This window comes from Patiria miniata, unplaced genomic scaffold (assembly GCF_015706575.1).
Source record: "Patiria miniata isolate m_02_andy unplaced genomic scaffold, ASM1570657v1 HiC_scaffold_20, whole genome shotgun sequence".
In the NCBI taxonomy this organism is placed as follows: Eukaryota; Metazoa; Echinodermata; class Asteroidea; order Valvatida; family Asterinidae; genus Patiria; species Patiria miniata.
The window spans coordinates 19,621,950-19,640,845 of record NW_024037059.1 but is presented as its reverse complement, the minus strand read 5'-3'; the positions used below and the strand labels follow the sequence as shown (position 1 = coordinate 19,640,845).

The 18,896-nt window shown below is 43.1% G+C and overlaps 1 protein-coding gene across 1 annotated transcript in view; it reads right to left on the bottom strand.

Annotated features, from left to right (window-relative positions):
• Positions 1 to 18,896, bottom strand: part of LOC119727898 (protocadherin Fat 4-like) — a 46,164-nt gene that overhangs the window by 13,105 nt on the left and 14,163 nt on the right. The window contains exons 4-7 of the mRNA XM_038199976.1: positions 15,496 to 16,590; positions 7,031 to 7,205; positions 6,140 to 6,387; positions 529 to 5,318 (exon numbers count right to left, since the gene is read on the bottom strand). Of these exons, the coding sequence (XP_038055904.1) occupies positions 529 to 5,318; positions 6,140 to 6,387; positions 7,031 to 7,205; positions 15,496 to 16,590 (6,308 nt within the window). The remainder of the gene's footprint in view (positions 1 to 528; positions 5,319 to 6,139; positions 6,388 to 7,030; positions 7,206 to 15,495; positions 16,591 to 18,896) is intronic.

Genomic DNA, 18,896 nt, shown 5'->3' with positions numbered 1-18,896 from the left:
GCTCTCCAGCTGAGCAGCCTGAATTTTTTTTTTGTTACAGATGGCTGTGAGACATTTTTTTTTAAAAAGAGATTACAAAATGTCAGTACAGGACAAACATTTTCTTTTCTTGATAACTTTTTCTTTATGGTATCAGAATATCAGTTCCTTCCTGATGTGCACTGCAATTTGGCTGAGGCAGGATCCATCAGGAAAAACAAAAAGATTATCCGTTTAACCAGTTCGCGCCGGGATATTTTTTTGACAAGAACGGAACAAGGCGCAGGATTACATTACAATCAACCTCATGCCAGGCGGGTTGAAGCCATCACCCTCGGGCAGCACACTCATATTTTCGGCCTCACTCGCTGTGAGCGGGTCGCTGACAGATATTTCCAGCTTCGCTTCCTGCGTGTTTATCTGTCATCTGTTCCGAACACCGCAAAACCTTTGCGGGTATACATGTCATCCGGCGTGAACTGGTTAAAGACATAAATAACTTGAATTTTTGTTCCTAGAGTAAGAAATAACAATACTCGATAAACTCACCTTGCCATTGCGTCTAGCTTCCACTTTGTGCCATTGTCCATCAGATACCATCTTGTCAGTTGTAATCATCGTGATGCCGTCTCCAAGATTGTAAGAAAACTGCATCTTGCCTGCCACAATCTCCAGAGTCAGGAATTCCGCATTGGCAGTGGACGTCCCGTCGTGGTTGTACATGAGAAGCGAGTTCGGTGAGACCGTGGTGAAATGCAGGGTGATGATGTTCAGGTCGGGAGAGAGGGCAAGGAACTCCATGTAGGAGCCCTGTTGGAATCCAACGCTCATGATCTCACAGATATCGCCCGATTCACCGTACCGACACTCGCATCTGTAACTACTACCGTCCTCGATACAGGTACCTCCGTTCAGACACGGCTGCAAGGCACAGGGACCATTCTGGCAGTTGTTGCCGTTGTAGCCTTCAGTGCAGTGGCATGAGTACCCATTCACTAAGTCCTCGCAATCACCGCCGTTCATACAGGGTCTGTCCGCGCAATCATCTATGTTGGTGCCACATTGTTTGCCGGTGAATCCCGGTGGGCAGGAGCAACTGTAGTCACCAATCAAGTCTGTGCATACACCTTCATTCTGGCACGGATCTGGGTCGCACTGGTTGATTTGGTCCTGGCAAAACTCTCCGAAGAACTCACCATGGCAAGCGCAGTGGAAGACGCGATGTATCGACGGGGTGACAAAGATGATTGAGGGACTGTCGATGATGACGGTGGTATGAATCAGTTGCATGCGATCATCGCAGGTTCCCGAGTTCATGCAAGGGTTGATTGAGCAAGGGGAATAGTCGACTTCGTCGATGGTAACTCCCGATTGACTCGTAATAGTGGCTTTGTTGTCGTTGATCAGCTTGGTTACATCTTCACGCAGCAAGTACCCAGAATCTCTTTTCACGGCTAGGATTAAGTCCATCTTATTGCTGTCATCTTGAACATTGTTCAGACTCAAAATAAGTAGTGACTCTCGATTACTCAGGAATGCAGACACTGAGGCAGAGAAGCGATCGTAGTGGTTGGACAGGAATGTCTCCGACACAACACCGGAAATCCGGAGGGTGATGCTGTTGGCGAGTGAGGCGTTGTTGAAAGCTCTGAAGGAGACATCAAAATTGGAGTTGACGCTTGAATGCTGGCCGTCGTCTCCAGAGATTTCTAGTGTGTAGTCAGATTCAGTTGAATGCATCCTGGAGTTCAGAACGCATCCCGGCTGCAAAGAGAAGACATTCAAATCTCCGCTGACAATCTGACAAACAAAGACGTCACCGGTATCAAGATCTATGGGTCGGACAACTCCTATTGAACCACCTGGGAATACAGACTGATAAGCTTTGACCTCAATGCGTGCATCACGTTCAGACGAGGGATTATCGTTTTGGTCCTGCACAATGATATGGATAGTTGATACAGCCGTCATCTCTGGCGTGGCACCATCTCGGCTTTCGATGGAGAGATAATAGTCGCTCTTGACCTCTCGATCCAGTGTGCGAGTAGTACGCAGGATACCAGTGGTCGATTCCAACGTGAAAGATGGACTGTCGGCATTGGGTACCAAGAAAAATCTGAACAAATCTGGGTTTGAGTTGAGATCTGGATCGGTGGCATTCAACGTCATGACAATGGTGTTGATGGCTTCATTTTCAGAGACATAACCGACATCGTTTCCCGGTAGAAATATGGGGCCATTATCATTCACATCGTCTATGTTCACTACAACTTCTGTATAGCCTGTTTGGGGTGGCTCGCCTGTGTCAATTGCACCGATCCGTAGTCGGTATGTTGCTACGGTCTCCCGATCGAGTGCTGAAGCAACAGTGATACTCCCAGAATCGGCATCAATCTCAAAGGCGTTGAGGAGATTTCCGTCAACAATTTCATACGAGAACTGCCGGAAGTCATTGTTCTGGTCATATTCAACGGCAGTGACTGTGGTGACATATGTTCCAGTACCATCAACCTCGCTAACGCTGGCTTGGTAGAGATTATCCAGGAACTGCGGCGGGTCATTGGCATCAAGTATAGTGATAGTGACCTGGACTTCATCCACATTGTCTCCCGTGATGGGTTCACTGTTCTTGGCAAGAACCGACAAGACAATGGTGTCCTCAGTTTCCCTGTCCAGCTGTCCGTTTGCATAGGACACTGTAATCTCCCCACTAAAGGAATCAATGGCAAAGCCTTGGTGGTTGCTGGAGCCAACTAGGAGGTACTGGACTTCCCCATCTGGTCCGTGATCTGCGTCACTGGCATACACCATCCCAACAACTTGCCTATCTGGAGCAGCTTCGCTGACCGAGAACTGGTAGGAAGGCTGGACGAAGTGTGGATAGTACTCATTCACTCCCGTGAGCTGTACTGTGACGTGAGCGATACCAAACATGGATGTGTCCTCATTGGCAGCCTCCACCGACAGCTGGAAGACATTCAAGCTTGCCTCATAATCCAAGTTTCCTTGGGTTCGGATCACTCCAGTATCACGATTGATGGTGAAGTAGTCTTTGCCGTCGCCCCCGATGATGTCATAAGTGAACTCGGCGTTCACGCCAGTGTCTGCGTCAGTGGCCGTGACTGTTGTGACGTACGTTGCGCTTGGAGAGTTCTCTGCTACTTGAGGGTTGTACTGATTGGGATTGAAGATGGGAGGATTATCGTCGGCGTCAAGTAGGTTGACCGTTAGGATGGTGCTGCTCTCCCTGCTCTGCCATCCCCGGTCCTTGGCTTTGATCTGCATGGTGTGGGATGTCAAATCCTCGTAATCAAGAGCCTTAGCCACAGTCACTGATCCTGTTTCCTCTTCTATTGCAAACAGACCTGCTTCGTTACCACTCACGATAGAATATACAAGTTTTCCATTCATGCCAGCATCTGCATCCGATGCTGTTATCACAGTGACTTCCGACCCAACCGACAAGTCTTCATACACAGAAACCAAGTAAGTCGACTGATCAAATGATGGTGTATTGTCATTGTCGCCGGTGACCAGAAGCTGTACATTGACTTGCACACTTAGAGGTGAAGGTCTTCCCTGGTCCTCCGCCTCAACGATGATGTCATAATAGCTTCCGACGTCAGCTTGGAGATTCAACTTGACTTTGATCCAGCCAGAATCCTGATCGACATCAAAGCGTGTGGATCCGTTACCTCCAATAATGGCATACCGGACTTGTGCATTCTGGCCTTGATCTATGGTCTCGGTGGCAACAACCTGCAGGATTGGGGTAGCCACAGCGGCACTGAATGGTACGGGAGAGAAGTATTGCGTCTCTTCAAAGACTGGAGGATACTCATTGGCATCGTAGATGGTCACAGTGACCTGGACCTCGGAGTACAAGGCAGGTATGCCACGGTCTCTTGCAAGGACCTGAAGATGATAGACGTTGGGATCGGGTGAGCCACCTGAATGGATGAAGTTCACCGGATTACTGACAGTGATGTAGCCCGTGTCTTCGTTGATGATGAAATGGTCAGACATGGTTTTCATGGTGTAGTAGACATCCTGGTTAGCTCCAAGGTCCTCATCTTGGGCGCTGACTTGCAGAGCGGCAGACCCTGAGGGCAAGCCCTCCGGAAGGCTGACACTGTAGGATGGCTCGATAAATGCCGGTGCATTGTCATTGATGTCCGATATGGTGATGGTGACGGTGGTATCTTTCCTGTATGACCCATCGTCTGCCGAGACACCCACCTGGTACTGACCTTTGACCTCTCTGTCTAAGGTTCCATTTACTCGCATCTGTCCTGTAACCGGATCGATGGCGAATGCACCGTCTCCACCGCTTATTATAGAATACTGGACATTTTTCACAGAGTCAGGGTCGGTTGTTGTAATTGTTATGACATCGGTGTCAACGGGTGCATTTTCAGGTACCGTAGCGCTGAACAAGTTGGTAAAGCTGAGGGGATTGTCGTTGATATCATCAACAGTTACGTGCACTGTTACTGCTGCAGTTTTAGCAGGGCTACCCTGATCCTCAGCCTGTACTGTCAACGTGTAGTCAGCAATTGTCTCCCGATCTAGGACTTTGTTAGTTTCCAGCAATCCAGAATTGCGATCAATTCTGAAGTTGTTATTAGTGTTGCCGTTAAGCAGTGTGTATAGGATGTTACCGAAAAGCCCGCTGTCTGCATCAGTAGCGTGGACTTGTACTACATCAACTCCGGCTGGTAATTCTTCTGTTACTCTGCCACTGTATGTTGCCTGATCAAAGACCGGATAATTGTCATTGACGTCATTCACGTTCACCTCAATCTGTAGTAAACTGGTCAAAGGTGGAGTGCTGCCGTCGCGTGCTTCGATCAGAAGTAAAAACCTCTGGTTGTCCTCGTAATTCAAACTCTGAGCAATGGTCAGCCTTCCGCTTTGAGAATCTACGTCAAATCTGTCATCGACGTTCCCTCCCATTATATGATAGGTCACGGTTCCCTCCTGCCCGGTCTTGGGACTGGATGCTTGAAAGGTCACAACCTCGGTGTCGGTAGCCACGTCCTCGTCAAATGTGTACACAGCACCGTTGGATGGACTCTGGAATGACGGGAACTGACCTGAGGCATCAAATGTGACCTGTACTGTGGCTGTGGCTGGAGCGTGTGCTGGATCGCTGTCTCTTGCAGACACTTCCAGAGTATAGGCTGAACTTTGTGACGTCAGGGGCTGTGCTGTGGTGATGACGCCGGTATCGGCATCAATAGTGAATTTGGTTACGTCGCCATTAGTGATGGAGTACGTCAGCCTGGCGTTGTCTCCGATATCAGCATCCTGAGCTTGGACGCCCAGTACAATGGTACCTGAAAAGAAAAGAAAAGGATAAAACATAACTCATTCATGCAGTCGTCTGGGAGATTTCTTGGACATGCAAAAACACTATCAAAACAAACCTGTTCAAATTAAACACATAGAAAGCTGTGGTGATGCGTTCTAACTTGTATAAACTGTAGATGGTGCAGAGTGAAAGTCTCAGATAAAGTCATATTGTAATTGTGCAAAGGTTTGTGCTGCAAATGGAGTGCGACAATCAGCCAAAAGCCTAGGGGTGCGATAATGAGCAAAAACCTGCAGTGTTTCCGGATGTGACGAGTGGTAGCGATAGCTGCATTTTGGGTCGATCGTTTTCACCATTTAGGAGTACTTGTGCAAAGAGTCCATAAAACAAGACTTTCATTGAAGGCTTTAAGACTGCTACTACGCTATATCTGCGACATCTTAACCCTAACAACCCCAACTCCATCAAAATCCATCTCCCCATTTTGGTGGATTTTGGGGTCCAGGAGGCCTGGCGTGACTAAATATTGATGGAGTATGACAGACTTGGGCCTAATGGCCTGAAGCAGTGCAAGGGCATTTTGCCTAGCTTCCTGTACTCTTATTGCCATAAAAGCCATGTTTAGCAAGTCCATGAATGTCAACCATTGTGTCAGTGGTGGATTCCATTATGTCATGTACAGTTTTGTATTGGAAGCATAGTGACTGATGGATTTTGATGGACTTGGTCCAGTTCCTAGTAAAAGACGCTAGGGCGTTAGGGTTAAGTATCGAGTGTTAACTGACAGGCTTGAGGAGGAACAGCTCAATCCCAAAGTGGATATTGTAATTCATTGGAAACACCAACCTGTTGATGTTGTAGCAGGTATAAGGGCTTGATAGCTCTGCACAGCAAACTGTGGAGCATTGTCGTTGATATCCAGCAGATTGACTCTGACGGTGGTTTGGCTGGTCCACGTGGTGCCGTCCTCCACGGTGACGATGATGTCATAGCTGGCTTGGTCTTCTCTGTCCAATCGGCCGGACGTGGTCAGGATCTGGCCCGTGATTGGATTAATTGTGAACTTGTTCCCGATGGCTGTATCCAGTCTGTATCTATATGTACAAGAATGGATAAAACGAAAACGTTTCAAATTGTGAAATTATTAAACTTTAATGTTTGGTCAAAATTTTCGAAAGTTTCCCCACAAGTTCATCTAAAAATTGTCATCCCCAAAAAACTTGATTTCCTTTTTTTTTTTAAACACAAGCCGTCATTCTCAAAATACCTATTTAACAAAAAGGTACAAATGAAATGTGGAATATTTTGAGTTCTCACTTTTAATTCTCTGTTTTTCACTTCTTTTCTATTTCAACCGATAGACAACAATGGTATCAAGTTTGTATATTTTGTTTTATCTGGCAATACTGAAAACGGTTCAGCTTTATTATGATTCCCGTCATATTTTTTTTTATTGATCCCATTATAAAAGATGTCTTTTGATATAGTAGAGTACTGTCATTTTCTATTCATTTAAATAACACATTTTATTAATATTTCATGTTTGATATTACCATACAAACATAACAGTGTTCAAAAATATTACTTTTGACTTGTTCTGAAGTGAAAGACTTTAAAATCCTGGCCGGCCATGTTACAAAAACCCAGTGACGTAAACTTGAAAACAGATTGTCAGATGGAGGACTTAAACACCTGTCTTCCTCTCCAGGTCCCAACAGCAAGAAATGACGACCATACCTCAAGTCAGCAGTGGAGTCAGCATCGTTAGCAGTGACTCGGAGGACCGGACTGTTGGGACCGATTTCCTCCTGTAAGGTCGTAATGTAGAGGGGGTATGCAAACTGAGGTGGATTGTCGTTGTCATCTGCGACGGTGATGAGGATGTCTGTGGCGCCCTCGCGTGGTGGACTCCCTGCAGGTGGTTCAAAGTGACAAAGACGGAGGACAGCTTTTAATTGTTGTAGGATTAAAGAGGATTAAAGGGGAGGGGACAGGACATTTCTGTCATGACAATGTGGTCATCAACAACTTGCAAATCTGAAAATCCTCCTGATCCAATTTCCTCCAGTAAATTAATTCTTTGATTTAACACCCTCTGTGATGTAAGACAATGCGTATAGGGTAATCGGAGATTTCCTGTGTGACAACAACCTCGTGGATTTAAGAGTGAATTCTAGCTATAAATAGCCGGATGTATCTTTGCTTTCAGAGTACGGTACACCTAACTTTAAAAGAAGAAGTACAAATGCATCTACATTGTACATAAGTAAAAGCATTCTCGCACTGGCTTTAACCCTATTCCTTCCCACACTCCATCAAAATCCATCCTCCCATTTTGGGGATTTTGGTAGACAAGCCGTGAGTACCAAGTCCCTCAAAATCCACCTATAGTAGTGGTGGTCTTGTGGTGGATTTCAGCGGATGAAGTCCTAAAGCAAGCAGGGTTAGTGAAGGATTTTGGCATACTAAGTAAAATACACTGGGGAGTTGGTGTTAATCAGGAAGGAAACAAAAAAGTACCGGTAGGTTTGTATTCTCTTCAGAATCTATTAAATTAATGGATTTTGTAACTTTTTGAAGCAAGTTTGTTCCTGAAAGCATTACCTTTCACTTATTTGCTCAGCGCGATAGCTCGGGCCCAAACTACAATTACATTGGCAAGAGACAGATTTACAGTGACTTGACAACCCTCCCTTTAATTGAGAAATCTTTCAAGACTTTGAGCCACTCTTCTTCTGAAAGTTGCCAGCCACCCATGGCTACTCCCTACAGACTTGGGGTCAAAGCCAGCCAGAACACAAAGACATTATCCACTGATTTATTCCTCTACCTAAGTGAGTTCCCATCAAAGGAAAAGAAATACATGTGGATGCTGTTTTCTCCCCCCTGGGCCCAATAATATTATTTTCTCTCACCTTTTTAACGACGAGTTACCATTAAAATAGTTTTGCCCATTTTTTTAATACATTGATTTTGTCACGTATGCCACTGCATTTCTGAACCTAGTGACTTCAAAGCCACTGACGACTCCAAGAACTCTTCCCTCACCAAATAAATTGCCGGAGGGCGGGGGGGATTTATTCTGCCACAGATACCGGTATGTTTAGCTCTAAATATTTGATTTTTAAATGAAAATAAATTTCACAACTGGGTCATGTTTGGCACATGAAGCACACACTGTGTAAACAGTTTGACTTTAATGGAAATTGAAAAAAAAAATTATACAAGTGGGTCGTGTTTTTCCAGGGCAAGTCACGGGTAAATAAACAAGCTCGTTCTGAAACTGTGTACATATGCACTTGAAACTAACAAGTTGACTTTTATTTATGTCTGCACTCTCATTGCGGGAATGCGATTTGGTGATTTACGAAGCCGAGATAATTTTATTGAGAAAAAACGGTGTTCTTGCGGGTCATCTAATGGACAGATCAGAACAGAGTGAATAACCTAAGAGTGGTTGTACTGTCGGTTGAAGTGTTCTGCATGCGACTATTTCCATGAACAGTAAAAGTGTGTTTGTGCTTTCTTGTTGGTTTTAGTGCGAATCATAAAATTTCATGAACCACAAGAATTTCATTGTGTAACTTAGCACACTGGTCCGAGCGATCTTCAATGTCTGCGGTGCACATATGGCACCCATGAGGCCGTTTCACACAATTGCCATTTTGACCCGTGAGTGGTAAATTCCAACCTGGCCAATCCTGGTTCAACTCCACAAATTCACGGGTTGGACAGCTACCTTGTTCTTATTTTTGGACTAGCTTCAGTCCTTGATCCAGTTCTTATAACTGCACACACACAATTTTCTCAACATAAGAAGCAACATGTGTGTGGGAATTAATATCTTGAATTTAAAAAAATGTACAAAATCTTTTTTTTCTGTCTGAATAGCCACAGTAAACACAGCTCTAGTTTGAAAACCTAATTTTTATTTCCTGCTTTCGTTTAACATGGAGTCATGATTGCAACAAGGTTTGACAAGTCTTGGATCTTGAGAACGTTTGGCAATATCAAAGCCAGTGCTTTCAGCTGTTCGGTCTGCATAACGCTTCAGATGATTCACTACTGGTTAAATTTTAAAAGACTTTTGGCAACCAGAGCAAATTGTATTGCATCGAAACATTTGTTCCAGAGGTTTTTTTTAGTAGTTTCTGTCTTAATTTTGCTCAACCAGGGCATGGTTTACACACAACAATGCCTGCCCTCCCAGGCAATGAATCCACCTTTCGATCCTGTAACATGATAACCATCTCCGAGTATATAAAGTACGGCTTCAGTTCTGTCAGCAAACCGGAGGGTGGCTCGGCGACTTTGCCCGAAAATCTCCCCGATCGATACACCAGTCATGTTCAGTTTGTTTTACCCCGAGAAATGGGGACTGGCACTTTCAATAAAGACTCCGGAATATCCGTTAATCCCCCGAGCATGTGCGCACACAGAACTGACTTCTGGCTTTACTGGTTCGATTCTTTACCGTAAAGTTTCAAAAGTGCTGAAAAGATTACAACAAACCAGCGTTATAACTGTATCAAATCAATCTTCTGTGCATTTAGGAAGGTGCTTATCCTCCAAATAAGGAAAAAGCTTGCAGGGGAGCGTTCACGGGTAAAAAATTAATGAAGCTTACAAAAAAAAAATCAAATCCTGAGGGCTTTGTCAACAACTATTTGGTAGCAACTAATCTGGAATCGCAAGTCAGCCGAATGAACTCCAGAACTTCCTTGAAGGCATTTTCTGCCAAATGTATACACAGTGTGTGTAAGGATAAGTGGAGGCGCTCTCTTTTTCAAGGCAAATTTTGATGCTTGAAATAAATTGAAAAATTAAAGGACGGTAGTCTAGGATTTTGTGAAGAAGTTTGTGAGACTGGGAAGAGAAATAAACAGAGGAATTTTTTCCATTAGTTTGGATAAACAAAAGGAAATTTGGTTACTTAATTGCAAAGTTGTGAAGTGTTATGTAGGTACAAAACATGTACCGATGAAATACATTTATTTCTGCTGACTAACTACTGGTGTGCTTAACTGTATTTTTTCTTGTGGAAATGCCCCAAAAGCCTTAATAAAAAGTTTCCAGAATCTGAGATACAAGAAAGAAAAGACAGTCTTGGCAGCAACATAATGTACTCACATTAAAACTTTAACCCCCTTAGGGTTCCTCAGGACTACCCTACTAAATCCAACAGAGTCCAACGGTTACTTCCTGCTCAATCCAACAGAAACCAACTGCGCCTAATTTTTAATTGTCTGCTGGATCCAACAGAGTCCAACTTGGCATTATTTATCAGTACCCAACAGAATCGGACTCTGAATATGTAACAGAGCATACTGTTCGAAACGTCGAGTTATTCCAACAGGTTCTCTTCAGAACCACACATACTCACAAAAGAGATATTTCCACATGGCGATACCGCAAACCTCTCACTTATTCTGAATTTGCACAAGGAGTTTACTGCTCAATCCAACAGGCTCCAACGGGTTGATATAGTTGGAGCCTGTTGGATTCAGCAGGGTTAGGGCCTGAAACAAATGAGGGGAAAAAGCTCATTTTCCCCCACTTTCTACCTCATCGGAAAAAAAGTATACATGTAGATAATTTCTTTAATAACAGAGCGGTCAACCTGTGTGAAACACAATGACCATTTTTAGGACAATAAGCCTTCTCCCATCACAGAAACCGCCACACAATTTCCCAGGAAAACCCAAGAATTAATCACATGCCCTCCAGATATTGGGCCCAAAAACCACTGGCATCAAATCACAGGGTCCAGTGACTGTGGACTAAGCACCAGTTGAGGGAGCGGCCTCAGCTCCTTGCCCAGCCATGGGAGAACCTCCAAGCGGTGTAATCAGACACTGGTAGGGACCCCAAGCCCATTCCAAAGGGAAAGATAACATTCCGCTGTTTCCAAACAAAAGAGTGAAGTTACAGGCTACATGAACGCCGAAAAGGACATTCATGTGGCCACCTGGAGCAGGTTTTTAAAGGGAAAAACTTGTCATTTTTGGAAGAGGGTATTGGTCTTGTCTTGGAAAAATTGGAGAAATAACATGAAGCACTTCTAAGAGCTCTGTGCACAAGTACCCCACAATGGTAAGAAACTAAGAGAGTTGGGGGGGGGGGGGAGGGGACCACTGGAAGAGACATCATGGAATGCATTGCCAGACAATGCCTGACACTCATCAGGGGTGTGAGTGACCACTGATAAAAATAGCTGAAAACAGCTGGAAAAGGTGTAAAAAAAGCTGAACTTTGGAAATCTCCTATACTTTTGTACACAGCAAGTGAGGGGGGAAAAAGCTGAAATCCAAAACAAAAACAGCTGAAATCAGCTTTAAAGCTGAGATTTCACACCCCTGACTCATGCGAAGATGCTGCAGCTTTGAGCAAACGTATTCAAAATAAAATAAATTGCACCTCAAAATCGCTCTCAAAAGTAGTAAAAAAACACCCCCTCTTGTTTTTGCGCATGGAGCCGATACGACCACTTTCTCTAATGGATATATGAAAAAACCTGGAATTTGAAATGCGACAGAATTGCAAGACAGTCTTTAAGGCAAATATGTTTTCATGAACCTTACCACTTTCTCTTTGAGAAAACATGAAGTTAAAATGGGACAGAACTTCAAGACAGTTGAGTGGAGTCTTGAATATATTCATGAACCACTTATGAAACTCAAACAATGCTCATGTCAAAACGTACTTTGATAACGTACCGTACATGTACCTTTAGCCATTTACATGTACATCATCCACAACCAAAATATCAGGCGAAAGTTGACTACACTTTCTGGTTATTTTCCTGAGCAGACTTAAAATGTAATTTCAATCTCCCTCATCATGGTGTTTCATTCAATTAGTGATCTGTGTACATTTAATTACATTGTATACAATGTAACCTTACTAAATGTATATAAACATTGTGTACACTTGTACATGTACATAGACACATTAACCAGTTTGCTTCCCACATAAGTACTACAAATTAGCCTATATTTGCACAGCCAAACAAGCAGCGGGGTCCGGCCTGAATTGGCCTGGGACAAGCGCAGGCAACACGCGAGGAAGTCATGGGAAATTAACAGCCAATTACAAATCACCCAAGGAGAAATCCTGCAGACTAATCAATTAAGGTTCCGCCGCAGTGCCCTGGCATTCACTCCATAGAATTAGTCGTTGCCAACAAAAGGGTTGACTGATTTTACCTGCTGTCAAAACTTGGGAAATAGTTTCCGATTGGGAAAAAAATCTAGGTGCGTGTCATTCTGATGATTCTATTTTTAGCAGACAGGTGATTACGCACAGTCACTCTATATTCTGTGCAAACCAGTTCTGTGAAGGTAAATTACACGTACATGTATGTGCACAATGGGTAATTTAGCTCACTTTTGCCTAAATTATATTCCATCTTTCAAAACTCTTTAGGTTTTTTCCAATAACCTAATTTTTACATGTATTGCGGTACTGGAGAAAAAAATCCAACATTTCACCAAAACACCTGAACATGAATTCCTATTTGTAACAGTACAGTATACATTTGTAAACTTGTTTAAAAATGAACAATGTAAATATAATATATTGTAAATACCACCATGAAGACCACCTATTCAATTATTTGAATGTTTCACCAGTTTTTCCCCAATAGTGGATACCTGCACGTACTTTGAGAGCAACTTGAATTAAATTCAATTGCTTACAAAATAACCATAAAATACTTGTTATTTTCCCAAACAAATGTACTTTTCACTAGAACAAATTGACTTTGAAACTACATGTACCAAAGTGCATGTCTTGGACATCCGACAACATGTACAGAACATGTCATGTCATGATAAGTGACATCATCAATTTGTAAAGCTACTTAACGAAGATGAGCCCCAGGAAATATCACTGTCCAGGGCAGCTGCGGGACATGAGCAACAGGTTCAAATGTTCAAAGTTGCTTCACATTTCCATCCATAAAACTACTTCTAATCTACCAACAGCAAATGTCTTGAACAGCTAGCAACATACATGTACATAATAGATGACATCATCAATTTTTTAAGCCACTTGTAAGAACACAAGCTTCAGGAAACAGGGGCAGGGCAGGTGGCCAGGAGTCAGATATGAGCAACAGGTTCAAATGTTGAGCTGCTTCAATGCCAAGGGCAGTTTTTATTTCCAACCATACATGCCTCTTTCTTCTTGCATCCTATCACTAGATTCAATCAATTTTTGAAAAGCGCTTTTCATGAGTAACAGGAAAACACGAACACTGATGTCATCCTTATAAACCAGTCACACACCTATTTGAACGGTAATGGTTTTTGTCATCGAACTGTGTTTCAACAAGATATCTTCTTGATCTTTCAGTCCCTGGACTTTTGCAAAAGTGTTGATGGCATTTGTCTTTCCAGAAGCGCCATACTCTCAAGGAAAATTTAACCCTAACCTTCCCAAATCCTCCAGAATCCTCTTTGCAAAACGCAGAATTTTGCAGGATTGAGGCTATACATGGCAAAAATGTGTGGCTTATTTTGGAAGATGCACTGTGTCAAGGTCTTGGGCCAGACCTTGTGCATAAATGCTCAGCCGTGCAGAAATTTAGGCCTAGATTATACTTAAAATTCTTAGCACTGCTCCAGGATGTCACTGGCTCTGCCTCAACATATTGACAGTGATTGCTGGAGTTCACAGGATTGAGGCAGTGGCCACCCTTCAAAGGACCACATTCAAGAAAAAAACTGACAACATGTAGGCGGTTGGAAGATTTTGCAGGATTGAGGTTGCATCACAGCGAAAATGCCTAGGGAGTTAGGGTTAAATTATATTTCGATATAAATTGAAGTTGACATGATGATTTGAGCATAGGGAATAAAAATTCCTTTTAATGATTCGACCAAAAAGCAGGCTTGAGCTCTAGACGTATCAATGAGTCCCTAGTCATCGATGTCTAGTTTTCGTGCCAGAAAAAAGGTAAAAAGAATGAAGTTAATCGACTCTTAAATCTTTGGATAATAGTTTTGTTTTGGAACCGTTATGATACAGGTTCCTTATTATTCTAGGGTTAGGGGGTTTTATGCAGCCAATAAATTTACCACAAGTTTATAAATTCAGCCATTCATTGTACCCGCTTTGAGGTAAGGTCACTCCTAGACCCCCATGGATGCAGGCAGATTAGCTCCTTGAAAGATGTCTCACAAATTCAACTTCTCCAATTTCCAGGATTGTTATGAAAGTAAATAGTATGGACGTTAATGAGCAGAAACTAGGTTTCAAAATGACTCAACATGATGTATGTTTACATATAGGGCAAAAGCAAGACATCCAGAATTTAAAAGAAAAGATTGTGTCAGACTACGACATCTACGACAAAACTGATTCGTGACTGGAGTCTACCAATGCTACATCTATCATCTACATGAAAAAAACCTGAGAGATGTGCTTCCCATTAGTGAGAACTGAATGCAATCACAAGGTACTGAAAGTATACTTTCGTGGGACAGAAAAATGTAGGTTTTTTTTGTTGGTGTGTGGTTTTAACTATACATGACCTGATTGATTTGCCGGCCTCCCCAGTACCCCTGACGACAATAGATTGATCTCGCTGAGGAGTGAGAACGAGTGGCCCGGCTGATCCGCAAACTGTGCCACTGCCAAACAAACCCAATTTCCCCATTCATGACAAACTCTTAAATTGTGTCTGTTTGCCTGACCCACTTATTAATCAGACCTCGCTGGGGAATTTAACCATGCTTGTATCAACAGAGGGTAGACAGAAACTTGATCTAAATACCAAAAACCACTATTGCACTTGTTGAAGTGTTGGTTTTGCTTGGATTGTGTCAATTTTAAAAGTTTTTATGAAAAAAACAAGATGCTGCATTGATATGGAGATAAAGGCTTTGAAATCTTTTTATGAATGCTAAGGACTAAGGAGGATGAAGAACTTTTTCTTTTTGAAAAAAATAAACCTTGATGACCTTTATAACAATGATATTTTTTTAAATTGCCAATAGTCACATTGAAAGATAATCAAAAATATGATAAGCAAAAATCTGTTGAGACGTAGTCAATCATATGGCAACATCATCTGGAACTATCATATGGAACTTTGATTGCTTTTGCAAAGCAACTATTTTGCTTATCAAAATTCTGTGCTGAGAAGCTTCATGAAATTAGACCCAGGGTCTAAGAGAAGAACAAGTGTGTTCACCAACCTGAATCCTGAGCGACAATCCTGAGCGTGTAGCTGTCCACCTCCTCACGATTTAGCAACGCAGCTACGTTGATTACCCCAGTGTCAGGTACAATGGTGAAGAGACCGTCATAGTCGTTGCCTTTGATGCGGTACGTCAACTGGCCGTTGGTCCCCTCGTCATCATCGGTGGCAGATACTTGGACCACGAGAGCTCCCGGTTGGTTGTTCTCTGTGATTCTCGGGGTGTAAGGCGTCAGGAATACTGGGGCATTGTCGTTGATGTCTTGGACGGTGATCGTGACGGTGGTGGAGGAGATATGCGATCCATCTCCGTTATCCTGAGCGCGGACGATCAGCGAGTAGGACGAGCGGCGCTCACGGTCCAGCGCGTTGGCAACAGATAGGACTCCGGTGGTCTGGTCGATGTCAAAGTCCGAGTCGTAGTTGCCGTTGAAGATGGAGAATCGCAGCTCTGCATTGATCCCTTCATCCGCATCAGCCGCACCCACCTTGAGGAATTCCAAGCCAACAGGAACATCCTCTGGTAGAGAGGAATGATAAGAGTCCAAATCGAAGACGGGCCCGTTATCGTTGACATCCAAGACCTTGATTACAATGTCCATGGTGGTGAATTGAGGGGGTTGGCCTTTGTCGGTGGCATTGACTGTGATGTTGTACTCGGGGACAGTCTCTCTATCCAGGGACTTCAACAAGCGGATGTTGCCATCGACCGGGTTGATCAGGAATACTCCATCTGTAACTCCAGACAGGGAGAACTCGATGTAACTGTTCTTCTCAACATCAGCGTCGACCGCTTGGACGAACATCACGACCTCTCCGACGTCGGTGTCCTCTCGCACGGTTGCATAGTTACCCGTGGTGAAGACCGGTGCGTTGTCGTTGATGTCCAAGACGATGATGGTGACTTGGGCCATGCTGGACTTCTGCAGGGCCGGGTCGGCGGCTTGGTCCGTGGCAGTGATCTCAAGATTGTAGAAGGATTGCGTCTCGCGGTCAAGCCCCATGATGGTGGTGATGCTACCGTTGGGGTGGATGGTGAAACGATTAGTTGGATCACCGGAGGAAATGGTGAACACAATCTCTCCATTGTAACCTGCATGCAAGACATAAAGAAAAACACTGTAAGAATACAGCAAATACAATTTCCAAAAAAACATGAAAACTTGTTATTTTTTTCTCGTACAGATGGGACTGCTTGTTTTTTACTTTTTACTTAAAGTCTTAAAAATGTTATGAGACTCAGAATTGAAGTTATGACATTCTCTTGTCTCCGGTTTCTGGTATGCGCGCGCGTCGCCGTAGCCATGCGCGTCGGCAAAATGAAAAAGGTTTTTTTTTCAATACAAGATGATGTCTCAAAACCGCCAAACTCACTGGTTTGACTGGAATCCTGCTGCTGCACAATTTTAACGTGTTTTTTAGATGGGGTTATGATCGAGAATAAGCTTTATGTGACCTCTCTGGACTCCCATATATTTGCACTAAGTTTAGTCGGGCACCATTTGCAGTCATCAGCCGACATTTGAAGCCAAAAAAAAAAAAAAAACAGGTAAAAAAAAAAAAAAGCCGCGTCGCCGCACCACTTTTGGGGCAAGCTCCATACCAGAAACCGGAGACTTTTTTTTTTTGGCCTTATGGAGGTTTTCAAATTACATAAATAGAAAGAAAAATACCAGTTAACCATACAAGTGAATTTAATCACATTCATCGCGAGCAGTTACTTCAGATGATCAGCCCTCTAATGGATTAGAAAGGGAAGGACAGGAAGTTATCATTTTTAATGATGGGCTCTTCACACGCAATGTTTTAAATACATCCAAAAAATAGATCAGGTTCCTAAATTCCTAATACCTAAACTGCATACGCAGACTCTGCATGTGGCAAACAAAACTAAGCATTCAAGTATCATTAACCCTCAAAATAATGTTTTTTACATTAATTCTGGAAAGGATGAAATTTCAGAACAAGTGTAATGACATTTCCCAGCCAGCGCTAGACAGATGATCGCTTTCCGGGATGTAAAATAACACTTTTTTTGCTAGCTCCACAAAAGTTCTGGATTGTGCTGCTGTCTGGTGCCAGCCACCCATACCTAACGGGGCAGGACTTGGGAAATAAATCTGTCTTCAGGGACCGAGCGATTTCAGCAGGCATGCCAAAAAAAATGTACTTGAGTAAATCAGTTACTTGCCTAATTATTAAACCGGTACTTTTGGGATAAACAACACAATCTGAACTCACGTGCGGAGAAAAATTATTAGGTTGGCCATTTTGAACCAGCTTCTTAATAAATTACTAATGACATAAAAAAGATGGAATGTTATCTGTCGTATCTCTGTTCTTATCTTCTGTTTTTCTTTTCTTCGTTCTGGGAAAGACTGTGTAATTTCCCAAGGAATTTGTTTTGGTATGCAGTTGGTGACAGGTACATCACAAAAACGAGATTTCGGAAAGGTTTCCAAGGTCTGAGGGTGACAGATCCTAATTTGCACACAGAAATACAATCGAATGCGTTCCACTACCAGACTCAAATTGAATCTCTAGAGCAATACCAATGTGTGACCTTTGCGACCTCACATGCAAGGGAGGTTTGTTGATACACTTTTGGGGCGTGATTGGTGCGTTACATTCACAATGCTGATCGGGTTGTCGTCAGGGTCAACTGGGAACAGATTTCTCTCCAAACAGTTGTGAGTTTCTCTCCCGAACATTGCAACATTTGGGTAAACTCTTGAGGGTCTGGGCGCAAGAGACCCGTGAAATATGGGGCGGCATTTGGTTCCACCCACAGGGTGGTGGGTTTGGGTTCCTCAGAGTTGCCTAAACAATGCAGTCACATTTCCAAAATCAACACAGGATGATGCCAAAAATGCAACACTGCAGCTTTGGTGAGCTCTACCCGGATCAAGTTTACCGACTCCTTGGCCTCCAACACATGGTTGTTAGGAAACAGCATCAACAGTGGCTTTGCAAAATGATTTCTTGTTTATATAAGAGGGACTTTTCTTTATTTTATTTTCTCACACATTTTGCAAGTTTGATAAAAAAATATATATATTTTTCAGTCCTCAACCAACCAAATTAAGACTTTCTGAAACAGTTCAATTTCTGTAGGCCCTTATCTCAGACAGAAAATAATTTTCTAAATGGTTCCCTAAAACAGCGCTTTACAGCATCTTTGTAGTTTGTTGCACCGGCTCATTTTTAGGAAAGTATGGTATTGTATAAAAAGAATATGGACATTGACATATTGAAATACTGCCAACATGGTGCTGGCTGGCTCCATAGACAATTATCATGTCGCGGCCATCGTATTTTTTTCCCATTCAAATCAACGTAACCAAAAGCGAGGCTTGAAGGAAAAATAGTCTGGTTCCTTTTTGCACCAAAAAAACATTA